Consider the following 23497-nt stretch of genomic DNA (forward strand, 5'->3'; position numbering starts at 1 on the left):
CAGTAATCCCTGCTGTCATGCTCCCTGACGTTAAAATCATTCTAACTGCTGGATGAAAATGAGATCTTGAAAGTTAATTGGTGTGTGTTGTTCTTTATCGTCTAATTCTCTCTAAAAGTCAATTACAAAATCTGTCAGTGCCCTCTATAAAGACCCATATGAGCGTTTTTTGATGTGGTGCCCCCGTCATCATAATGACTTTTTTCCCCCTAATTGATTCAAAGTCTGTTACAAATGACAGATTCATACAGATTCATACAGTACGATTGTTTTTTGCACTGCTGCCACTATGGTTAAGGTTTGGTTAAGGTGAGAAAAGATTGTGGTTTTAAAGAAACTGACATTGACTGTTCATACAAAACAGGAACACCAACCACAATCTGCTGCATCAATGTCAGGCCTTGATGCTATAACAATGATATGATATGCTTTTTTGTCTCTGAGGGTCATTATTCGGGCATCCACAAGTGGGCTTATGAAGCATATAAATAGTTTTGTGCACCAGCCCTTATGGACAAATCACGAGGCAGCAGGTCTGATGTTTCTGGAAAGTCATGCTGAACACCTTACAGGCTTTTAAAGGACCAGAGCTGATAACCCCTCACCATCACCCATCCTTCTCAAACATTTAGAAGAACTTATGCTGGCCGTGAAACTTGTGAAAAAAACAAGAAAGGTTCTTTCTAGAGTCAAATATGGTGCTGCAACATGGAGGAGCTGCTCCCTATGTAAATATAAAGGGCTCATTCTAAGCCAGAGGTGTCAAACTCATCTTCATTCAAGGGCCACATACAGCCCAATTTGATCTTATGTGGGCCGGTCCATTAAAAAGATGGAAGGAAGGAAGGAAGGAAGGAAGGAAGGAAGAGGATAGAAGACAGTAAGGAGATATGCAAGAAAGGAAGGAAGGAGAGAATGAAGGAAGGAAGGATTGAAGGAAGGAAGGAAGGAAGAGGAGAGAAGACAGGAAGGAAAGATGGAAAAAAGGAAGGAAGGAAAGATTGAAGGAAGGAAGAGAGGAAGGACAGATGGAAGTAAGGAAGGAGTGAAAGACAGATGAAAGAAAGAAGACAGGAAGGAACGAAAGAAAGAAAGGACAGATGGAACAAAGAAAGGGTGGATGGAAATATGGAAGGAAAAGAAGACAGGAAGGAAAGTGGGCCGAATTGGACTCCTCAGTGGGCCGGTTCTAGCCCACGGGCCGCATGTTTGACACCCCTGTTCTAAGCTAACGAAAACATAACAATCCTTATTTTCACGTGATTATACAGAAATGAAAACATACTTATGAATATTATATCCCATTTCTGCCAATAGATGTGTTTAAAACTTACACACAGGTCCTTTAAGATAATGTAACACATTTGTTTCTGGAAGGTCATGGCGAACAGAAAGCTTACAGACACTGAAGATACTGTAACACATTTGAGCTGCTGTGCTATGACTCTGAACTATTTTTGGGGCAAATAAATGCAAGCCTGTATCCAAATTTTTGTCCCACTGGGTTTTACATCAAAGCTTTCGGAATGTATCAAATTTAGCTGTCGATACCCCCCCCCCCCCCCCCCCTCCCCCTCAGTTCAATACACTACAAATTTGCAAATACATACGCAGTAAGTTTTCCTGTTTCTGGTTACAAGGTGAGCCTTTGCCGCATAAAAGTTATCTCTCCCCTTTTTCTCTGACTCTCAATGTCTGTCTCCCTCTCCAGGAGTGCCCGGTAAACCTCAGATCTCAGGCTTTGAGAATGCAGTGCCGGAGGGGGGCAAAGTCACCCTGACCTGCACCAGTACAGGAAGCAAACCCCCCGCCAAGCTGCATTGGTACCGGGGAGACCAGGAGCTGGAAGGTGAGAAAAGCAGGGGAATGTGTGGATGCTCTGTGTGAGAGTGTGTGTGTATTACAGGGTCAGAAAATGTGTGCTGGACGTGTCTGTTGTTGTACACTGGCTTGTTGACTCTTGCTGGATCAGTTTGTGTGGTAAGGAAGCAGCGCCTGGGTGTGGTAATGAGCTTGACAGAGTGTGTGGCCGCAAGGATATTCTGTCGGAATGCAAGGATGTGGTTTTTGTGTACATATGTATGTGTTTGTCTGCGGGCTTAAGTGTGTGATCCTGCGGTGTACAGCGTGTATTGGCATCCGCAACTGAATGTGTTTGTACACGTGCACAAATTCATGCACCTGCTTTGCGTGTGTGTTTGTCATATTGTGTGTGTGTGTGTGTGTGTGTGATGAGCTAGCCTGTGTGTGAGTGTGTGCTCTATCAAGCTGTGTGTGTATTGTGTCCTTGCCACGTTGCCTGCTGTCTCTCTGTGTGTCCTAAACCTGTGTGTGCATATGTGTGTGTGGAAGTGTGAGAGCATTCTGCTGGTGTGTGTGTGTGTAAGTGCAGAAACATGCTGAGCGTGTTTGTGTTTGTGCACTTCATTCCTTCATCTCCTGATCCTGTGAATTTGTGCCTATGCATGTATCCAAGAAATGTATACTTTATGTATATGCTTTTTATTCTATGTGTGTGTGTGTGTGTGTGTGTGTGTGGATGATGCGTTCATTCGTGTGAGTGTGTGTGTCATCCCTGCAGCTGCAACATATCTGCAACTGGGAGTGACACCACAGAGAGGGGGGGAGATAGCGTAGGTTGGATCTAACTGGGATAAGGACAGAATCCAACAATAAAAGGCAGGGCGGAGGAGAGGATGAAGGGATGAGGTTGAACAGAGAAACAAAGATGGAGCTTTGCAAGAGGTCAGACTGACTGGTCTTTTGTTACAGATAAACGGGAGAAATAAGCAGGGAGGAGAAAGAGGAAGACAGAGAGAGGATGTCTTGAGAGGAAAAATTAAGCATCTTTCTTCTTACAGATAAAGTGAAAATCAAGGATTGGCATCCTCTGACTCACACCAATGGTATTGGCAGTGGTAGTGTTTCTCCAGATTACAACTATGTTTTCCGTTAACTCCCTCCCCTCCCTTGCTTCTTGTTGCTTCATCAGTCAGAGGTTTTCTGTTTAGCTTTACCGAGCAGAACAAACATGTTGAAAGTGTTGTTTCGGTCACCCTTTTGCTTCTTCCACCATCTGCCATCACCAGAAACTCTAGAAGCTTTAAGCTCTGTTTGGCCTGGAAGAACAGCGCCTTCTGTCTAAATGCAAATACCTTCAGCAGATGTCCCACCAAATCCTACTCTGTGTAAACTACAGTGTTTAGGCTGGTAGATCTGTTTTTAACAGTAATTATACTAATATAATATGATGATATAATATGATAATGATTTATTGATGTGAAAATGCCACAGACGCTTTGTAATGCTAAAATGGCTGTATTGTGTATTGATGCCTTGGCATTGTTAGTGTTTGCTATAGTTATGGATTGAAATGAATCAAAAGAATGGACTGAAGATACAAAGAGAAATGAGGAATGGGAGAGCTGCCCGCCTGAGGACAGATTATCTAGTCTTTTTTGTTACAGCTGAACTAAAAACAGTACACAGAGGGAAAGAGGGTATAGAGAGCTTTTTAGAGAGATTGGATTTCTGTTTAAAGGTTCAACTCACTCAAATTAGAAAGACATCATTTTCCTCTTACCTCTAGAGGTATCTTGCAAGTCAGATAGTTTTGCTTTTATTTGCCCAGGCTTTGAGACATCAGTCTCTTGAGATTTCTGCTGACGCTCCAATAAGATGGAGAACACAATTCTATTTGTGGTGTTCTCTACATTCAGAATTTCATTTAAACAATGTTTTGATTACTCTGGATAATCCGCAGACCCTACTGAGAACAGCTTTCATAGGAATTTCAGAGGATACTTTGTGCTGAGGAAATAGTCCTTATGTTGGACGAGTCAGCATCCTGATTGCATTGATATTAGGTGATTCCACACATTTTGATGTACATCCAATGCCAATATCCTGTGCCAGAGAAGCAATTAAGTGAAATATATATATGAGGACTTTTAGTCTCTAAAACGGACTGGATGTTACAACTCCCATAATGCAATTTGGCAGCATCTTTAATTAGACTCTCTTTATCTAGTAAATGGCCATATCTCTCAAACTACACACCTTAGTTTGTAATGCAAGGCTTTCTGTGAAAAAATGCTGTCTCTATGCCTAGACCAAGGTAACCCTGATGACATGAATGTGTTAAATCTGTGGAGTATCCCTTTAGCTACAGATTATTAGCCATGACCTGAGTTGGCACATGCAGATATTGTAGAAACTATACAAAAAAAATGCTGACATTGAACATTAAAAAGCTTTGTCATTGAATGTAATCTGTGTTTTTGTAGCATCAGCTTTCTTGTTTGGCAAGAGGATTGCATCCAAACTAACAGGGACCTTCATACTTTCTTGTAATTTGGGTGACCTGACCCTTTTAAATAAACACTCCTCAGACAGAGAGAGACTTGAGGGAGATCAACTCGATGTTAAAGACGGTGTGTTCGAGGCCTTGCCCAGCTGTCCTGACACCGCACACACTGATCAGTCACTGTTTGAACCACACGCACACACACACATCCATGCACGCACACATACACGCAGACACCTCCAGTAAAACACGCACATACTCGTAATGGACAGATGATAATCACAAACACACACACATTGCTCATCTCCGGCTATGTAACGGAAGAGCATCACGGGTCAGTGTGCTATTATTACAGTTTCCCATTGTGTGTGTGTGTGTGTGTACGCGTTTGTGTTGGAAAGATGAGCCTATACACTGCTGCTCACCAGTGCTTCCTTGACAGCTTCACTGACAGTAAGTGACAGTGAGGGGCTGCCGAGAAAAACAGGGAACAGAGAGGGAGTTAGTGAATGAGCGGGAGTGTATGTGTGTGTGTGCATGCATAAAAATAGATGAAGCGACTGCAAGGATACAGAGAGAGTGATGGAGGCTGCAAAGAGCCGACGAGAGAGGGAGAGAGGGAGAGAGGGAGAGAGAGAGAGAGAGAGAGACTGAAGGAGAAAGAGAGAGCAGAAGGGGAATTAAGAAAACCACAGACGAAGAAGCGAGGTGGCTTTGTGGCTGAGTGGGAGTGTAGGCTAGGGAGAGAGGATGAAGCGAAGGGGGACCAGTTTTAAAGAAGAGAGGACTGGAGAGCGCAACAGGAGAGAGGGTAGAAACGGAGGGAAGGCTGACGAAATGGAGAGAGAAATCCGGAAAGCGGATTTAGATAGAGAGAGAGAGGGGAAGAGGATGGGAGACAGAGAGAGCAAGGGAGAGTGCGGGAAAGGGAGTGGTAATTGAGAAGAATGAAAGGCTAAGAGCTTTGAAGACTGTATTAGTTGTACTGTGAGAAAGGGCTATGGATCATTTAGTGACATCGATGTATTGGATTGAGGATAATGGGGATTTATGGTGGCACTTAAGGCCATACCGGCTGAATACCAGCCCAAATTGTCATAATGCAGGACGTAGGGCGGATGGTGAAGGGTACATGGGCGTGTGTCCATATGGAGCAGCGTAATGTAAGAGACGAGTGAGAAGGAAGACAGCGTTCAAAGAAATAATCACATCGTTAAAAGTAGCATCAATACAATGTAAAAATTTCCCATTAAAAAGGAAAATTCCTTCATTCAAGTTTTTATAAGTTAGAAGTAAAAGTTATTATGCCCAATAGCAGCTTTCATATTGCTTCATTATTATATATATGATATCATCTCTGCTTTTTTGCTGCTTTAAGGATGCCATGGAGTAGTTTTTGAGATGTAAAGGATGTTGAGGCAGGATGTAACACAGAGAGGATTTGAAAATGAATGTCAGCAGAAGGGAAGGTTATAAAGTCTGGAGTTAATAAATTCAAAGTCAGTTCAATCACAATCACAGCACGTCGGGAAATGGAACAAATCCAGGGCTTTAATTAACAAACACATTCATCATTGGCAGTTTTTGATCGATCAATTTATCATTTAGTCTATAAAATGTTTTTAAATTGCTTGTTTTGTCTGACCAATAGACCAGAACACAAACATATTCAATTTTACAGTGTTATGATGACTCAATACCGCTTATTATTATTGATTCATTAATGTGTGAGCAGAATTTCATGTTTGTATGTGATCAAGTTGGAGCCAATTTTCATTATTTTACACAATGCCAAGTAGATTACTCAGTAACAATGTATGATATGTCATAAGCTGCTCATTTGTTTTGTATTAAGAATCTTATTTACTGAGTAGTGAAATAAATGTAAGGGATTAAAAAATACAGTAATAACATTTGAGTTGTGGTGAAATAGAAAGCACAAGAACTTCACAATTATATATATTTTTTTCATATAGTATTTGACTGAAGGTAAAAACACTTTCCACCAATAGATATAAGTCCATAATATGTCCTGGCAGCTATGTGCACCTGGTAATCCAGTAACAGGACTAATTAATTCGCCTCCCAAATAAGATGACATCATATGAACGCTCAAATCAGACTCGATAGCTTTCACCGGTCATAATCCGATTTAAGCTTAAAAGTGATGACTGTTTTGATTATTTTAAAACCTCGCCTTATCCAAGGGAAGGGCTTTTGCTGACCATGCACGGTGGTGTTAAGCCATGCGTTGCTTCCTATTCACTGTTTCGTTTTTCACACCACAGAGGCGCCAAGTGGAACCTTCCAAAGTCTTCTGCTTCTGGCGACCGTGCAGCTCCACTGGAGTAGCTGGGGGTTAAGTGTCTTGTTCAGCTGGCATAGTTTTTGAATAATAACGAGTTTTACTGACTCTTCATTTTACATTCCCACAGTGGTCCAGCTGGTGTTTTTTATATTACCTTTGAAGCCAGAATTAGTCTATGAAATGTCAGTAAATAGACACAAATCCCCATCAAAAATTACCAGAGCCTAAAGTGACAACTGGAAATTGCTTGTTTTTTTCTGACAAACAGTCCAAAACACAAAGGCATTCATGAAGAGCAGTGAAATGTCACATTTGAGAAGGTCTTCAGTTTGATTTTTATCTGAACAATAGTACAGTGATATGAAACCGAGATGAGTTGCAAATCCTCACATTTCAGATGCAGAGCTCAGCTAACGATTGACATTTTGCTTGGTAAATGTCTCAAAATAGTACACTGATTAAGGAGTTTACGACAAAGTATAGACTGCAATAAATCTATTAGGGTTAAGTGCATTATGTGATTTTCCAAATTAAAAAAAAAATGTCCCTTTAGACTTTCTTTGGCTCAGATGACTATTATGAATCAAGTGGTCTGATTTCCTTCGTTTCAAGACTTAGTCATGTCCCACAAGATGTCACAGCTGATCCTGCATTAAAAACGTGGGCTGAAAAAGTGCTTTTCGTTCCATCCAGTAATCGATTAATTGACTAATTGTTTCAGCTCTAATCCAGAACTGTGGCCACAAGCGCTCTTCTGCACCCTTAAAAGCCCCAACACGCTGGACTCAGTAATTACTGCATCCAGTTGTTTCATTCTCTTAACATGATTATTTTATGGTGGATTGTACGCTTGAGGGTTTAAGCATCAGTAACACCAGTGCCTCATCTGCATCACATCACCACCTTGGGGAAAGTTAGTCTCAAGGATGTGCCGATTGCCCACCTTTTTTATTCGAGGAACAGGAGTTTCATAGAAAAGTACGGGCATCCCATGAAATTTTTAGCAGGTTCTGCATAGTCGAGTTTAAATATTAAAGAATAGTGCACACACTTCCACCAATGTTAAAAAAAATAAAATTGAATATTCATTTATTTTTAATTATTTATCAGTCATTAAAAACATAACTTTGATGATATTATATGTTTTTATAATGATTTTGTAATTTTGTGAACTGTTGTGAACTCCTGAACTGCATTTAATAACAGTTAATGTGATTTAGTAATATTTAATGAACTGAATGAACTGAAGGTTATGATATGAAAACCTAAACTCTGAGTACTGAGTTGAGATAAATTTGTAGCACTTTCAGAAATGCTTATATATCAATTCACCCAAATTACAAGATCCATATTTTTCCATTTACCTTTTGAACCATGCAAATAGTTTTAAGATTTGTCTATGGTTTAATCAATCTGTTTGTGGTGCTCACAGTTTTGAAAAATCACATTCAACAGCGATATCTGTTTCCAGAAATAGTGTTCCTGTTCCTCAGGATAATCCACAGCTCTTAACAGCTTTCTTTAGAACTACTTTCTGCCAAATGAATAGTTTCTTGTCCACAACTGTTTGTTGTGGATTATCCCGACACAGATGCTATTCCTGGAAAAAGAAGTTAGTGCTGGGGAGGAACAGAGACGGATTGACACATTGACCATCATTATCGGATTAGCCAGTAGTTTTATTTAGCAAGGATAGTGACGACTCTTAGAGCACTTTTGCCACAGAATGATCATTCAATGTAATGAACTATCGCCACCAGGTCATGAAGTTGAGGCTGGCATATTGATGCAAGTAGAAGGGAGGGCAAGATATGTCAGGGAATGGTATAAAGCTAGTCCTTAGCTAAAGTGATGAAAGGTAGTTAGTCACCCTTTATGATTAATCTCACTCCAAAAAGTATTTTGATATCAGCTGCCCTGACTTCTCACCCCTGCCATTATTTTCAGTGGAAAAAAGGCAATTCAGCTAGTGTTGTTTTTTCCACTTGGTGCAGCAACTTCTAACACGGTTGGTTGGGTCAGCAAATGATATATATCAGAGAGTCCTGGCTGTTTCATCATGGTTGATGAGGGGCAGCAGAATTTGGCTTAACTGACCTTTCAAATCCAAGGAAATGCATAAAAGCATTCCTTGCACACAGTGTATGTACTGTTGAAAAATGACCTGTATTAAAACAATACTGCACAAAGAATTTGATAATGTGTATAGTACTGCAAATATAATGTGAAATATCCCCTTTAAGAGGTAGAATCTATTAGTTTGTTGGTAATCCACTGCAACACAACCTGTTACTGCTGTTTCCAGTCCAATTTGCTTGTTGCTCCAGTTGCAGCAGCTGACATGCAAATCTACCCTGATTATCTAATAATGAACAGAGGAAATGTGAATTATTAGTAAATGTGCATCACAGCTGTCTTGGGAAACACACTGCATTTTATTTGTTTGGCTTAATGAATGTGTTGAGTCAGTTCTGTGACCCCTTGGGCCTAAAAAACGTGTTAAAACTCAATTGTATGATTTTGGAAATACTGTACCCAAGAGTCAACAAATAAACAAATGGGATATCTTCATTCCCAAGTCTGGTTTTAGAGATCCATGGTCTTTAATAAAAGGCTATATACTGTCTGTATTTGTGTGTATAGAGTAAGAGAGAAAGTAGTGAGAGAGATAGACAGTTACGACTCCTCTGAGTGGCGTAGGATTATTGAAATGCACCTGGAAAGTAAACTAATTTTCTCTGTGGGTCAGAGGAATGGTTATGGTAATAAAAAGAGAGATGGCGTTAGATTCAGTGGTATTTGAAGAGTTCTCTGGAGGGGGAGGGAGGAGGAGGAGGGAGGAGGAGGAGGAGGAGGAGGACGAAGAGGAGGAGGAGGGATCTGTAATATTTTGTGTGTTAGAGAGAGGCAGGAAGAGTGAGATAGAGCGTAAAGTGTGTGTGCAAGTGTGTGTTTTCCAATCTGCTTCCATGCCACTATCTCCTTCTCCTCTGTGTATATGTTATTCATGAGCTTGACCTACATGCGCCCATGCTTATGTGTGTGTACGTGTGTGCATGTGTGTCTCACTTCATGCAGGAAAAAGTGATAAGGTTCTGGTCCACTTTCCAAGATTCACCAACCACTTTCACGGTCTGACCACCCAGTTTTGATATATTTTTTTTCTTTCAATAGAGTGCGATCTCCGGATGAAAGTCTCCACTGTGTTTATGCTTTCATACTTTGTCTGGTCTATACTTACACCTTATACACCCAGTTCCTCTTCTTCTAAAGGAATGAAAGGGAATCCACAGGAAATGGAAAAGTGCCTTTACTGTATGAAAAGATGGTCGTATTGTTACTTAAAACTTACAAAATGCAGGATTTCAAAATAAAATAAAAAGAACAGACTTGTTTTTATCAGGCACATTTAACAAAATATGGCTGCAACAGATTGTAGTGAAGATGCTGTAGATGATCTTTGTTTGCCATAATAAAACTCCTGGGTACGGTTGCCTCTCCGTCCGCAGTGTTGGATCACATCATGTGAAATGCAAGCTGTCTCCTAAGCAACAGTAAGCAAAGAAGTCCGAAGAAAGCTGGACGTAGCAACATTAGATCTTTAGCCTCACTAGTCCCTTTGGTGTCCTTCAGCATAAAACATCACAGACTGGCCTGGTTAGTAAACATGAGCGTGCTGTGTGCAGTTTACTGATGTTACATTACAGGGGCTCTGGATACTGAAGGGAAGTGAGCATCTCAGTTAACTCTTGCTGCCATTTTGAGCTGCCAACATACTATGTTGACTTTTGCAGCTTGGAGGATCACATGAAGTAGCTTTGAGACAGAGTTTTTCTTTGTGTGTGTGTGTGTGTGTGTGTGTGTGTGTGTGTGTGTGTGTGTGTGTTTTAATTTGTTTTGTGTCCTTATGAATGAGGCATGTTTGGGCAGGATGTACAACAGAGAGGATTTCAGAAATAAAAAACCCTGCTCTGGCGTCTGGAGTTTGTCATTTATAGCCTCTTAGAAACAAATGAACTTAACCACATCACATCACATCACATCACATCACTTTGCTAAATGGAACAAATACGAGGCTCCAACTACCTGTTATTTTCAGATTTTTCTGACCAACAGTCTAAACAAATAAAGATAATTCAGCGATAGATATAAAACAGATTGCATTTGAGAAGCTGTAACGAGTGTGATTAATAGCTTTAAACAATCATCAATTATGAAAAAAAAAGATGCTTTTGATACTTTTCTGTTGTTTATTTATTTACTAGTCATTCTGTCACATTTTTTGGCAAACTGAGAGAAAAAACACCTCAGACCCAGATTACTGCTGATGTATTTAAGATAAACACAAACCTCGAGATTTTATATGATTGGACAAGGAGGCTAATTCTCCCTAAAATTTGTGATCACATTTTGTGATTTATAAAATTTGTATACCTCATTGAATGAGTCAGCAGAAAAATCCTTTTTGGGAGGGAAAAGGTATAATATTGCTATAAAAAATATGTGGAAATTCAATGTTAGATGTACAGTATTTGTGGCATATAATGATAGATTGCAGAACAAAACATCCAGGGGCACAAGGTAACTGCACAGGTACACAGGCACAGGTAACTGCATTTTTCATTTAATGGGAACAAATGGGGGTCATTGCTGTTCTGTACAGCATAAAACCGCCACATCCAAATTATAGCCAAGAGCCTTTTACTGCACCACAGTCTGTGTGTATTTTTCATGTGTTAGACTAGTCCCTGGTTAAGATGCAGCCTTCCTCTTGACTGTCCCCTCCCCTTCTTGTCCCTCCTCACCTCAGGGCGTCCAGACGTGGTGGAGTCCGTTCCAGACGAACCCACATACAACGTGAGCAGCGAGCTCACCCTGGAGGTGAGCCGCAGCGATGACGACGCCCTCATCACCTGCGCTGTCGAACATCCCTCACTCCACCCAGGGGACAAGAGGAGCGAGCAGACTCTGCGGGTGTTGTGTGAGTCAACTGGGGAACTGGGGGCTGGAGTGGGGAGGAGAGTGGGTATAGGGGATGCTGGGGGAAGAGAGCGAGGGAGAAAGAAACTGTAGGAATTAAAACCAGAGACTACTTTGTTTAAAATTCATACTTTGCTCTCCTTTTATATTGGGTTGGATAGGCACATTTTTCCCCCACTGCAATTTGATCTCTGGGCCAGTCATTTTAGATTAGCTGCCTGTAATAATGACCATACATGCATTTAACCTTCCCCTGCTAGTGCACTTGCCCAGAGTTGAGTCACTGTGGATGAAAAGAGCAGGTAATCATCAAAATGTAACTGTAATTGGGTCCATGTCGGAAGCTGTGCCGGTGCTGCCATCCTGTGGGTGCGATGGTGGTACTGCATTGCCAAAGGAATGTCAAATCGTTGTGTAAGGGGTTATGTCATTGTGGGAGGCAGTGAGATGGTGACGCCTACAGGATGCAGATGGGAGTAGATGGAGTTGGGGATGAATGAGACAGTCAGTGCTTTGTGCATGTCTGAACGGTTATGAGTCCTGTGTTATGTAACTATGCTCTGTGTGTGTGTCTGTTGGTCTTCCACTTACAGATTCCCCTAACGTGGAGATCTTGCCTCAGAGTGATCTGCCTAGAGAGGGGGAGAAGTTTTATCTACAGTGTTCGGCCAGGGGCAACCCTGAGTAAGCTACATACACACACACATGTCTGCATATCTGCTCGTATGCTTGTATACTCACACACACTGTCAATTATTTAACCCAGTCCACACACTGTATGCACCGTGACACACAAACATAGCCAATTTCAAATCCCAGTTCTAGGTTACGTCACTTTAACAAGGATGCTGGTAGTTAAACAATCAATTAAAAGCGTAAGGTGCAAAGAAAATGTTTTTTACACAATTCAGCAACACATAAATGAAATTATGGTCACGCTCATGTTGCAATATTTTCTAACAAGTGTGTAACATTACTGAGACTTTCTTCTCTGTCAAAGCCAATTAAGATCATTGAAGTGCTCATATTTTACAGAAATCAGTATTCAAAGACATTCTAGTGCCGGTGCCACATAAGCACAGGCATTATTCATATGACTTGCGACTGAATCTTCCTTCTTCAATGTGTAACCCATGTGGAGATAAGTGGAGCCTAAGTAAAGTCTGTTGTTAATGAACAATGATATACAGTGAATGAAAAGAAGCTCCCATACCTAGTTTCTATACCTGAATGGTTGTTTGTCATTTTCTTCCAAAACCACCTATGAGAACATAAAAGATGGTTTGATGTGATCTGACATCAGGATGACATTATTTGTTTAGTGCTTATTACAAAAAACTATTAATTTGAGCTTTTTCCGATGCCAATTCATTGATGTCTGGTTAGATTTTTCCGTCTGGTTAGATGTACAACAGAACGTACTTGGGTAAGGTAAAAGAAAGATCATAGCTGTGGTTGAAAGAAACCTTTGTTGACTGTAGGAGAAAAGATGAAGCCGCTATCTGACACTTTGTATGTACAACCATCCAACCAAACCTTGTTCCTAAAAGGTTTTACACATTTGCTCCTGAGAGAGGATAGTCATTACTGTTTTTGCAGGACCAAAAGAGACAGCTTGTCAGGAAATGTAAACATTGGCTGTTTTAAGCATTTGAACAAACAACTGATGCTGATGTTTTTCTTGTGAATTGAGTCTCGGATGGACAGTTAATTCAGGGTTTAGTTCTCAATAGACTGTGTCTTGTATTTGCTTCCTTTCTTTTGTTTGTAGCCTTTTTTTTATCAAATCCTTTCAGACAGAACTAATGCAGTCTGTCAGCACTTGAACTGGGTGTTCTTAACATGATGCTTATGCTCAGTAAATAGCAGATTATCTTTAATATCGCGTTTAAGATACTTAGTAACTATTTTTAATAACTTAGCCTGAACAGGTCAGGTTGGACGCTGCCATCTTTATTCCAGTCAAAGCTTTCACTCAGGCCATGTTGAGAGTCCCAGTAGATTTTCGAGGCTCTTTAGACAGATGTACAAAGAAGACAAACATGTAAACACTCAGTAACTGAAAAAGGTGTCAAATTGCACAGGAGGTACACAATTACAAAACACAAAAAAAACATCCCAAACACCTTTATGCTTCATGTGCAGGTAACAGCAGTGACAGCCCCGCTCATTCACACAAACAAACACACTTGTAAACAATCACACGTTAAGATGTTACAATTGCTGACATCTTCTCATGCAAGTATTTGTTCAAACACGACATGAACATAAATACACACACACACACACACACAGAGGCACATTTAGTGAAAGCCCCTGCTTGTACAAGCTCCCATGTGTTTACTGATACAGTGTGTACACAATTTCCTGATAGTCACAGACACACACACAGGAACAGGAACTGCAACCTCTGTCTTAAATCATACCACACAAATGCACTCTTTTCCCCTAGCCTTTCTGCATTATAGATGAACCTCGAGTCAACCAGCCCTATCGATCTGTTCTCCTCCCCTCTTCTTCGCCCTCTGCCTCCCTCCATCCCTCCATCCTTCCATCACTGTGTGTCTCTAGGCCGCTGTGTCACTCACAGCTCATTCGCTCCTCTCTACGTCTTGTCACGATGCCTCCCTACTCTCCTCCGCCCCTGTCCTTTCCTATAACTCTCCTCTATCTCTTCTCACACCTTTTCCCTCTAAACTCCCCATCCCTCCTCCTCCTCCTCCTCTTCCTCCCCTTCATCCCGCTCTGGTCTCCTTTCACTCCCTTCTTTCTCCCCCCCTCTCTCTCTCCTCCCTTGTCAGCTCATCACAGGAGTGGCTAGTAATAAGACTAGCCGGTTAGTTTGATTGACATGTAGAACAGATAGGGGGCGGGGGGGAGGAGGAGACTGTCATTCCCTGTACGTGCTTTAACAGGCAGCAAAGTAGTTGATGAATTATAGAAAAGCAAGGCACGAACAGTGTGCCATGCTGCAGGGTTCAATTCCCACAGGGACCACATGTGCTGATATATTTATTTGTGATACAATTACACGCTGTACATGAAAGCATCCATTAAATGATGTATGTCCTCTATAAGGAAAAGTCTTGTTCTATGGTAATACATGGAGCTATGTAGTTCAAAATGGCCCTGACAGTGCAAGGGCTCAGAGTTCAGCTCCCACAGTGATTACCCATTCTAAAAATGGACTTAAAGGTGCAGTGTGTAGCATTTAGGGGAAAGTAAATACCCTCCTTCTTCTTCCAAACAATCTATAATGGCCACAAAACTTGAAAAAAAGATGTGAAAGGTCCTCTCTAGAGCCAGTGTTTGGTTTATGTGTTTTGGGCTGCAGTAGAAACATGGTGGTGCAAAATGATGGACTACCTGGAAGAGAACCCGCTCCCGATAACGATATAAAGGGCTCATTCTAAGGTAGCGAAAACCTCTTATTTTCAGGTGACTGTGCACTAATTAAAACATACTTATGAATATTTCTGCTTTCAAGTCAGTTCCTGTCTGTTTAGTCTGCTAAATTCTATACAATGCGCCTTGAGCTCATAGTAGACAGAGAGGCTTCAGATAAAAGTGTCTGCATAGTGGCAGAGGCTGTATGAAACAAAAAATAAGGTTATAGAAGAAGAGAGGAGAGATACCGTGAGGCCGTGGCAAAAATGACAAGGGAAGGAGAAGTAGAGAGCTAAGGAAAACAAACCGACAGGAGAAGGAGAGGTAGCGAGAGGAGAAACGTGTGGGTGGAGGGGAAACAGAAAGATTTGGTGACAAGCAGCGAATGACTAAGACAGAGAGAGAGAGAGAGAGAGAGAGGGAGAGCAAACAAGAGAAAGCCGGTGTGTATGTGCGAGTCAGGACGAGAGAAGGGAGCAGTTGTGTGCACCCACCGCCTGTGGATGAGCTAGTGTCCAATCAAATCAGATACAAGTTGCCCCCGCCGCTGTCAGTCAAAACCCAATCACTGCGATGACACCTTTTCCTCCGACACACCCAACCACTCGGCTCTCTTTCCTCCTCCCAGGCTGCCCTCCCCAATCAAACTCAGTGAATGTCACACTCCATTCCATGATACACTCTTTTCTGTCTATGGTTACATCCTGTTAGGTTCAAAAGAATAACTCACCGTATCAAATTCTATACCGTGTTTCCTTGACACCTTGGCAGCTAGAGGTCTCTAATAGAAGAGAAAGGAATTTGTGCTCTACATTCTATTATATTCTCCATCTATTCGATCAGCACGGCCCAGGAGTGCTCACAATCGCATTGCATTTCTGCTCTGGATGTAATTTAACAGAGCTAAACACCTCAAGACTATTCACTTATAACACATTCACAGCTAGAAAGGCTTGCATAACCTTGACCTATTGCGTGCAAAGCTTTCTTACGTATGCAAAGTCATGGCCATGGTTAGAAATCAGCAGGTTACATGTAACTGGATTACGGTAATCTGTAACCCTTAACTGGTTAAAGGATAAGGCTCGCGTTGAGATGTTCATTTTTGTCAACAAATCCTAAGACTGAAAATACAAGTAATTGATCCTATAACTTTTGCAAAGCCTGATATAGCTTATTTCTCTGTACCACAGAGCTCCATTGTTGTACAAAAACACATCAGTGAGCCACACACATGTTCCTGCATTACAGTGGACATGACCACTTACAACATCCTGGTGCTGCAAGTACTCACTAGAGCACCAAATGTGTTTTAATCCGTGGCTCAAAATAGACCCTAGAAGAAAAAAAAACTGCACTCTTTACTCCCAGTTGAGAGACATTTGCTTAAATCTATAGAGTCGAGCTGTTTTAGGAAGTTACTAAGCCTGTCCAAAGAAAAATTAAACACTTTTTAAAGATTTCCATCTTAAGGAGAAACAATTAGGCATATGGGTTAGTGCCATAGACAGGGTAAAGAAGTCTAAGAGATGAACTGCCGCATTGATGATTTAGTTTTTTTTTCATGGGATTTGTTGGAAATGAGTAAAAAATAGAATAATACCGCCCTTATCCTTTAATAATCTCTTAGTGTAGGAAAATACTGATGAGATGACAGATACTTTTGGCAAAAATTGTTGGATGACTAAGATTTTAGCTATTAGCATAATTCAGATAATCTTATATGAATAATTTAAGCAAAAACACCCAAATGCTCATTCTTTAGTATGATAATGATTATAGCTGTAAGAGAGAGGAACAAGCCACACCAAAGTACCCATAATTGCAATAAAGAATGTCTTCAAGCATATCATGATGTTTGTGTAATGTTTACTAATGTGTGCATACTTAATTGAAAAGTTTCAATCTAAACCAAGCTCATAGTTAAGTATTAGCATGATCTGAAATGGGAACATCTGACCAATCAACTCCCATGCGTTTAAACTAGCTGCTGTAAAAGAAGAAGATTGACTTTTGAAGCATTATGTTTAATAACACTACACCAGTAACAGCCTTCTAAATGTGAAATTAATTGTTCAGTTAATTGCATATTATCTATCATTTGGAGGCGGTATAATACAACAGCTGATTACATTTTATAGCAGGTAACCATAGACGACGCAGCCAAACATGGTTGAGGATGATGCGCTCGTTTTAAATACTTTATGGTTGAATTTTTATTTGCCTCGAGACAGCTGACTGAACACATGAGTTCTTGTTCAGTGTTAAGATTTAGACTATCAATGACATATTTCCAGCATTAAGCTTTCCAGTAAGCCCACAGTCTCCCATGTGTTTGCTCAGGAGCAGGTGTCAAGGAAGCAGACTATGTTTTTCATTTGCTTTCAGTTGCTTTGAGAGTTTTGCCCAGCAGCAGCAGCAGCAGCAGCAACAGCAGCAGCAGCAACAGACTAGTTGTAGGTTTTTTTTGCCCCTCAGAAACATAAATCTAAATTTAAATAATTCTAAAATATTAATGACAATCGAAAGGAGCTCGGTGGAAGAGCTGTACTCTCCCACTGCTTTTAACAGTAACTGTACAACCACAAATAGCTAGTGTAGCCACCACAGTGAATTTACGGTTTGCACCTTTAGGTATAGCTGAGGGTTTTTTCCCATTTGGAGGAGCGATTAATCAGTCCAACACATTCAGGTCTGTCCCCGACTCAGGCTCCCCGTCATTGTAATTACTGTACAGCGCTTAAGGACTCACACATTTACATAATTGATTCTTTTATCAAGGCACGTCTCGCTATCTCTCTCATACACAATCTGTTATGCAGAAATGGATTTTTTTAACGCAGGCTGATTTGAAATGCTGATCTTCGTTCTGTTGTCTTCTTCTTCTTCTTCTTCTCCCTCCATCTCTTTTAATCTTTTCTCTTTTCAAGCTGTGGCAGTCCTCCCAACCCCATCCTCCTTTTCTCTCCGTTCTCTTCATCTCTCTCTCTTTTCTACTCTCAATTCTTGTACAATCTTGCTGCAACGACTCCCCTCTTTCCGTCTTTCACCCTCTCTCCGTCTCCTTAAGTCCCTTCTGTATTTTCTTTTTTGACTGTAACATCCATCTCTTCTGTAATTTGTTCTCTCTTGCTAAAGCTCTTTGTTTTCTGTTTTCATTGCTCCTGGCCTCTGCTGCTCTCCTCTAACCTTTTCTTCTTTTCTTTCTCCCCCCCCCCCCCCCCCACTTCAGCCTTTATCATTTTATCTTCTCTTTTTCTCATGCAGCAGTTGTCACAGCTCCCTTCTCTTCTCATCCCCTCCCGTCGTTCTTTTGATTTTTAATTTGTGTTTCTTTTTTTTTAGGCAATGTACAGAGTGTGTACACTTCAACTCATGACTCTCATTCTTTCTGTATCTCTTTTTTTCCCCCTCTCTTTCTCAGGCCCATCCAGTACCTGTGGGAGAAGAAGGATGGAGAGCTCCCCCCACTGGCCAAAATCGAGGGTGCTTTCTTGCGTTTCGAGATGCTCAACAAATCAGATAATGGCGTCTACTTATGCCAGGCTGACAACGGAATCGGAAACAACCAGGGAGAGTACACACTCCTGGTGCAAGGTAACAAGGATTATCAAAAAGACTGATGGAAAAACAGTCAAAGAGAGAGAGAGAGAGAGAAAGAGAGAGAGAGATGTGTGGTGGAAAAGAGATGGAGAGAAGAAGGACTGATGTAGAGAAAGAGGATGTCTTCTTCTTTTATGTTTCTTCATCACGTTCTTTTTTATTTTGTCGTTTGTTGTGCCTTTGCTTGTACTTCTTCCATCTTTTTTCTCTTCTGATTTTGTTTCGTTTCTTTCCTCCTATTTTTTGTTTTCTTTTGTTTTTCTCATCCAACCGCGCCACCATTACCACCGCTACCGCTTACCATCCAACCGCTTCTTCTCGTTGTTGCGCTTCTCTCCCCATCGCTTTCGTGTGTGTTTCCCGTTGATTCGATCCATGGCCATTGTTCGCACTTTGCTGGCTCCTCGCTACTCCTACACCTACACCTCATCTTCCTCATCCACTTCCACCTCCTCGTCCCCAAGACCTAGACTACACCCTCCCCCCCTTCCCAGACTCCTCCTCTGACAACTTCTCTGGCTCCGGCTCTGATCCCAATTACACCTCTCCCGACCCCGTCTCCGACTCCTCCCCTTCCGCATCTGACGTGTCGACCGCCCCTGCCGAATCCTTCTCCACCACCACACTCTCCAACGCCCTCTTCCCTGACCTGCCATCTGTTCCCGACTCCTCTCCCTCCTCTTTCCCAACTCCTCCTCCTCCCTCCTCCGCAAGCAACGCACCCTCCACTGCCACTCCCTCCTACTCCTCCTCCTCCTCCCCTGCCTCCGCCCTTACTCCCTCAGTTTCCGTCCGGCTGAATGGAGTTTACACTTTCACAGGTAAAACCATCTGAGCTCTACACACTTGCACACACGCTTGCGAACAGATAGAGAGATGCGAGAGGTTTAGAAACTCTGGACTGGAAAGACAAACACCATTCAAGTTACTACTTTGCTATTTTGTCCTCAATACATAAACTGTGCTTGTATTGCGGAGCAGTCAAAAATAGTGGGAGTTTGTTTTTTCATCTACGTGCACACATGCAAACATGCTGTAAGAAGAAAAGTGAAGACATAATAAAGGATGGTATTCATTTGGCCATATCACAATTGTTTCATGGTTTTTTTTTTCTTCTTTCCCTCTTTCCTCCTGTTGATAATCCCTAATCCTACACCCCCCTAAACCCTGACCCCCCTTAATACACACTGCTCTACTCATCCATTCATCCATCCATCCATCCATCAATTCATCCATCTGCCCATCTAAACATTCAACAATCCATCTACTCATCCACTTGCGAAGACGCCGCAAACAACAGTACAGGTATTAACTTCCACCAGTCACCTTTTTTTCTGACTTTCTGACTGTCGTTCTAACTCTTCGTCTGTCCACGTGTCCGTCTGTAGGTCTGACTGTCTGTAGTTCTGTCTGTTTTTTTGTCCGTCAAAATAAAGGTCTCGGGACACTTTGAGCTTCAGATCGGAAGAGATGAATATTTTATACTCTTTCCCACGCACATGCCTTGTTGCTTCTCATACATACACAGACAGGCTGAAAACCACAAGATCACATGTACACACAGACTTTCACACAACACACATTCTCACTACACACTCACATCTATCTCACACAGACACACACAGACACACACACACACACACAAGCATGACCCCTTAAGTGGTACAAGTCATTTACACAGTGTTACACTTCCTCTGTGTGTGTTTCTCTATGTGTCTGTGTGTTCTGTGTGTGTATATGTATGTGTGTGTGTGTTGGGAGTGGTGGGAGGGGAGGTGGGGGGGCGGGGGGGTCAGGCTTCGAGGTGTTCTTGGGTCTTGTCTGCTTTTCTTTGATGCTGACAGCAGGATTTATGGGCTCATTCTCAGTCTCGCCTCGTCAGCATGCCCCTCTCACCTCCACGTCGGCCAGTCGGGAGTGTGTGTTCGACTTTCACTGTCTGTTTCTGTACGTGTGTGTGTGTGTCTGTGTGTGTTTCCCCACCACCCCTCCCCCGTCTCGTCTCTGTTCTCTGTCTGCGGCTGGCCTCTGGTTGGCTGTTGTCATGCCCCTTCACTTCTCTAACTGGGTGAAACGTGACTTTTTCCTCCAAAATTGGCCATTCATCACATCATTTGGTGTCACAGTTGCAGTTGTAATGTTCTCCTTTCATCCCTCTTCAGTTTCAGTTTTGTCTAAATCTCTAGTTGTCAGTAGCTGTTGCTGTGCCTTATCTCTTTTTTTCTGTCCTCTTATTTGGTGTGTAAGGTGGATGTTTCTTATTTTGACTGGTTGAATCCTTGCCCTTCACGTTGATTTGACCCCATAAAGTGAAAGCTAGTCTCTCTTTCCCACTCCCATTCCTTTTTTATTCCTCCATCTGTTTATATCAAAGTCTTTTTTTATGCTTTTCTGTATGAGAACTGCTGCTTTTGAGTTTACCTATCTGAATGACTTTCCAATTGACACCCAGCATTTGATCCATTTTGAAAAGTCAGGCGAAATAAATGATGAATCAAATTATTTCCGTGTAGATTGCTTTCTCCTCTGAGGGGCAAGCAGTCAAAGTGACTGCAGCGACACAAACTGGGAGAGAAAAATATCAAATCTCTGATGTTGGGTGAAAAACTTGCATCTCCAAAAACATGTTGAAATGAGGAAAAGCAGTTGTTACTTCAGCTTGACCACCATAAATTATTAAGTTCCCCACATGAAAACAATTGTGTATGTTAAATGCACTATATACTGAAAACATTTTTAATATGTATACTTTTCAAAAAATGTATTACTGCCTGTATTAGATTGAAGTTTAACAAAACTATTATTTTCAAACATACAGATTTCTCTAGTGTATTTAATGTGCTTTTAAAACATGCTTATAGAAAGTTGATCTTAATTTAAAATATACTCATTAAAGTGTCCTTATATGTATACATATTCCAAAACACCTAATACCTATATTGCTTTAAATTTTCACTGAGGTAATACTTTATAGAAGTAATCCATTATATGTCAGTGTCAATCTAACGAGCTAAACTTGCTTGTCAGCTTTGGATCAACTTGACATATTTGATTTAATGTCCTTTTAAATGTATTTTTAGCTTAGCAATCCATATCATGCAGGAGCCTTCACTCATCCATCATAGCTCTGTCTAACCCCTTCATTATGTTAATTAAAGGAAAACCTATCTGGCTAGGACAAACATCTTCACCATGAAATTGCACTCCAGAAATCCTTATTGACAGGTGCATCATTGAAACTGTGAAAGAACCACAAAATATTGCTCACTGTCTGTCACTTGATTGATCACCAGGATATGTTTTTTAATGTATTGTTCTTTTTCTTACACTAAATCATTATCATTATTCTTTTGGTAGAAGTACAATAAAGTTCTTCTGGTACTTAGTATATTTAAATATTGTGAGTGTAGTCTTTAATATACTAGTGCTTGAGAACTTGAGCAGTTTCAAAAAAACACAACTTTGAATTCTAGTCATTTTAACTAGATGGAAGATAGATAGAAAGATATATATCAGAAAATATTCTTAACTATACTTTCTTTATCCATGGAGATTCAACACAGCTACGTGAATAATTATCACAAAAAACTGAATCTGGGGCTTTAGATGCCCCTCGGGGTCCAGTTGAAAATCCGTCCTTAGACTCCTCAAGACTAAGCGTTCTCAAAGTTTCTTAATCCACAGGAGAGGATAAAAACTCTTCAGTTAAAGTGAAAAGATGGAAATCACCTCAGCTCTAGGGGGAAAGTTTTCACCTGACATCAACCGTGTATACTCCAACAAGATTTTTACAAGTGATTGGGACGTTGTCGATAAACTGCACAATCCTGTTGCATGTTAGTCATGAACAATTGTTAATGGAGGCTGACGCGGTGGCCTGTTTTCTTTCGCCTGGCTTTTTTCATATCCTTGTCTTTGTCTTCTGAAGGTTTGCTGCTGTGCCTGGGTATTATATATTGACAAGTCTTCTCTGCTCCCCCGTTCTTTTCTTTCTGCCTCCTCTCTGTCACTCTCCTCATTATTCTCTCTCTTCTCTGTTTCTGTTTCCTTTCATCATCTGTCTCCCGTTTCCACCAATATTCCACCACCACCCCCTCCTGTCTCTCTGCTCTCCATCTCTCTCTGTCCCCCTCTCCCCTGATTTCTCACTGTTTCCTCCTCATTTTCTGTCACAATTTCTTTCCCATTCATTCTCTTCTTCTCCCGCTCTCTCTCATTATGACTCCTGTTTCCTTATCTTTACCACATGACTTCCCTTTCTCCTCTCTTCTCCTCTCCTCTCCTCTCTTCTTCTCCCCATACAACAACTCTCTACTTAAGACCCCACAGCCATGTCAACCTCTTCGGGGGTGGACCACGCTGTGATCGGAGGGGTGGTGGCTGTTATCGTCTTCATCATGCTCTGCCTCCTCATCGTCCTCGGCAGATACCTCATCAGACACAAAGGTTACTTGCTCACACACACACACACACGCACAGAAACTCACTTACGCATGCATGCATGAGCGTACGTGGAGATAACACTTGCATAAATATGGATACATGCGTACCAAGACATGATCTCACGCATACAAACATGCATATGCATACAAATGCAGGGACACACAGCAAATGCAAATGTACTTATACGTACCTGATAGTAATATGAATTCTAACCATAAACCTAAAAGCAGAGTAAGAAATTGAACAAAAGTGAATGTTTATTCATTGCCTTTTAACACATTTGGTTCACACACTTGCCTGTAAGATTAGATTTCATGACATCAGTGATGGTAGCATATTTCTAGTTATACAGTCAAATATGGGGTTTAAAGCTGGGGTTGACAGCTTCCTGGAAAAAACAAAAGACAAAAAAACAAACAGAATTTGAAAATACAGCCTTCCCCCAGCAACTCTCCCCCTCTCCTCTCTGT

At 41.3% G+C, this 23497-nt stretch overlaps 1 protein-coding gene across 2 annotated transcripts in view; it reads left to right on the forward strand.

The window, feature by feature from the left end:
• Positions 1–23497, forward strand: part of cadm3 (cell adhesion molecule 3) — a 92496-nt gene that overhangs the window by 62093 nt on the left and 6906 nt on the right. Inside the window, exons 5-10 of one of the 2 annotated variants that reach the window (XM_053329297.1) lie at positions 1712–1849; positions 11425–11595; positions 12188–12278; positions 18406–18578; positions 19869–19889; positions 22905–23030. In XM_053329297.1, the coding sequence (XP_053185272.1) occupies positions 1712–1849; positions 11425–11595; positions 12188–12278; positions 18406–18578; positions 19869–19889; positions 22905–23030 (720 nt within the window). The remainder of the gene's footprint in view (positions 1–1711; positions 1850–11424; positions 11596–12187; positions 12279–18405; positions 18579–19868; positions 19890–22904; positions 23031–23497) is intronic. The other variant, XM_053329298.1, reaches the window with a different exon arrangement.

This window comes from Scomber japonicus, chromosome 12 (genome assembly GCF_027409825.1).
Source record: "Scomber japonicus isolate fScoJap1 chromosome 12, fScoJap1.pri, whole genome shotgun sequence".
Lineage (NCBI taxonomy): Eukaryota > Metazoa > Chordata > Actinopteri > Scombriformes > Scombridae > Scomber > Scomber japonicus.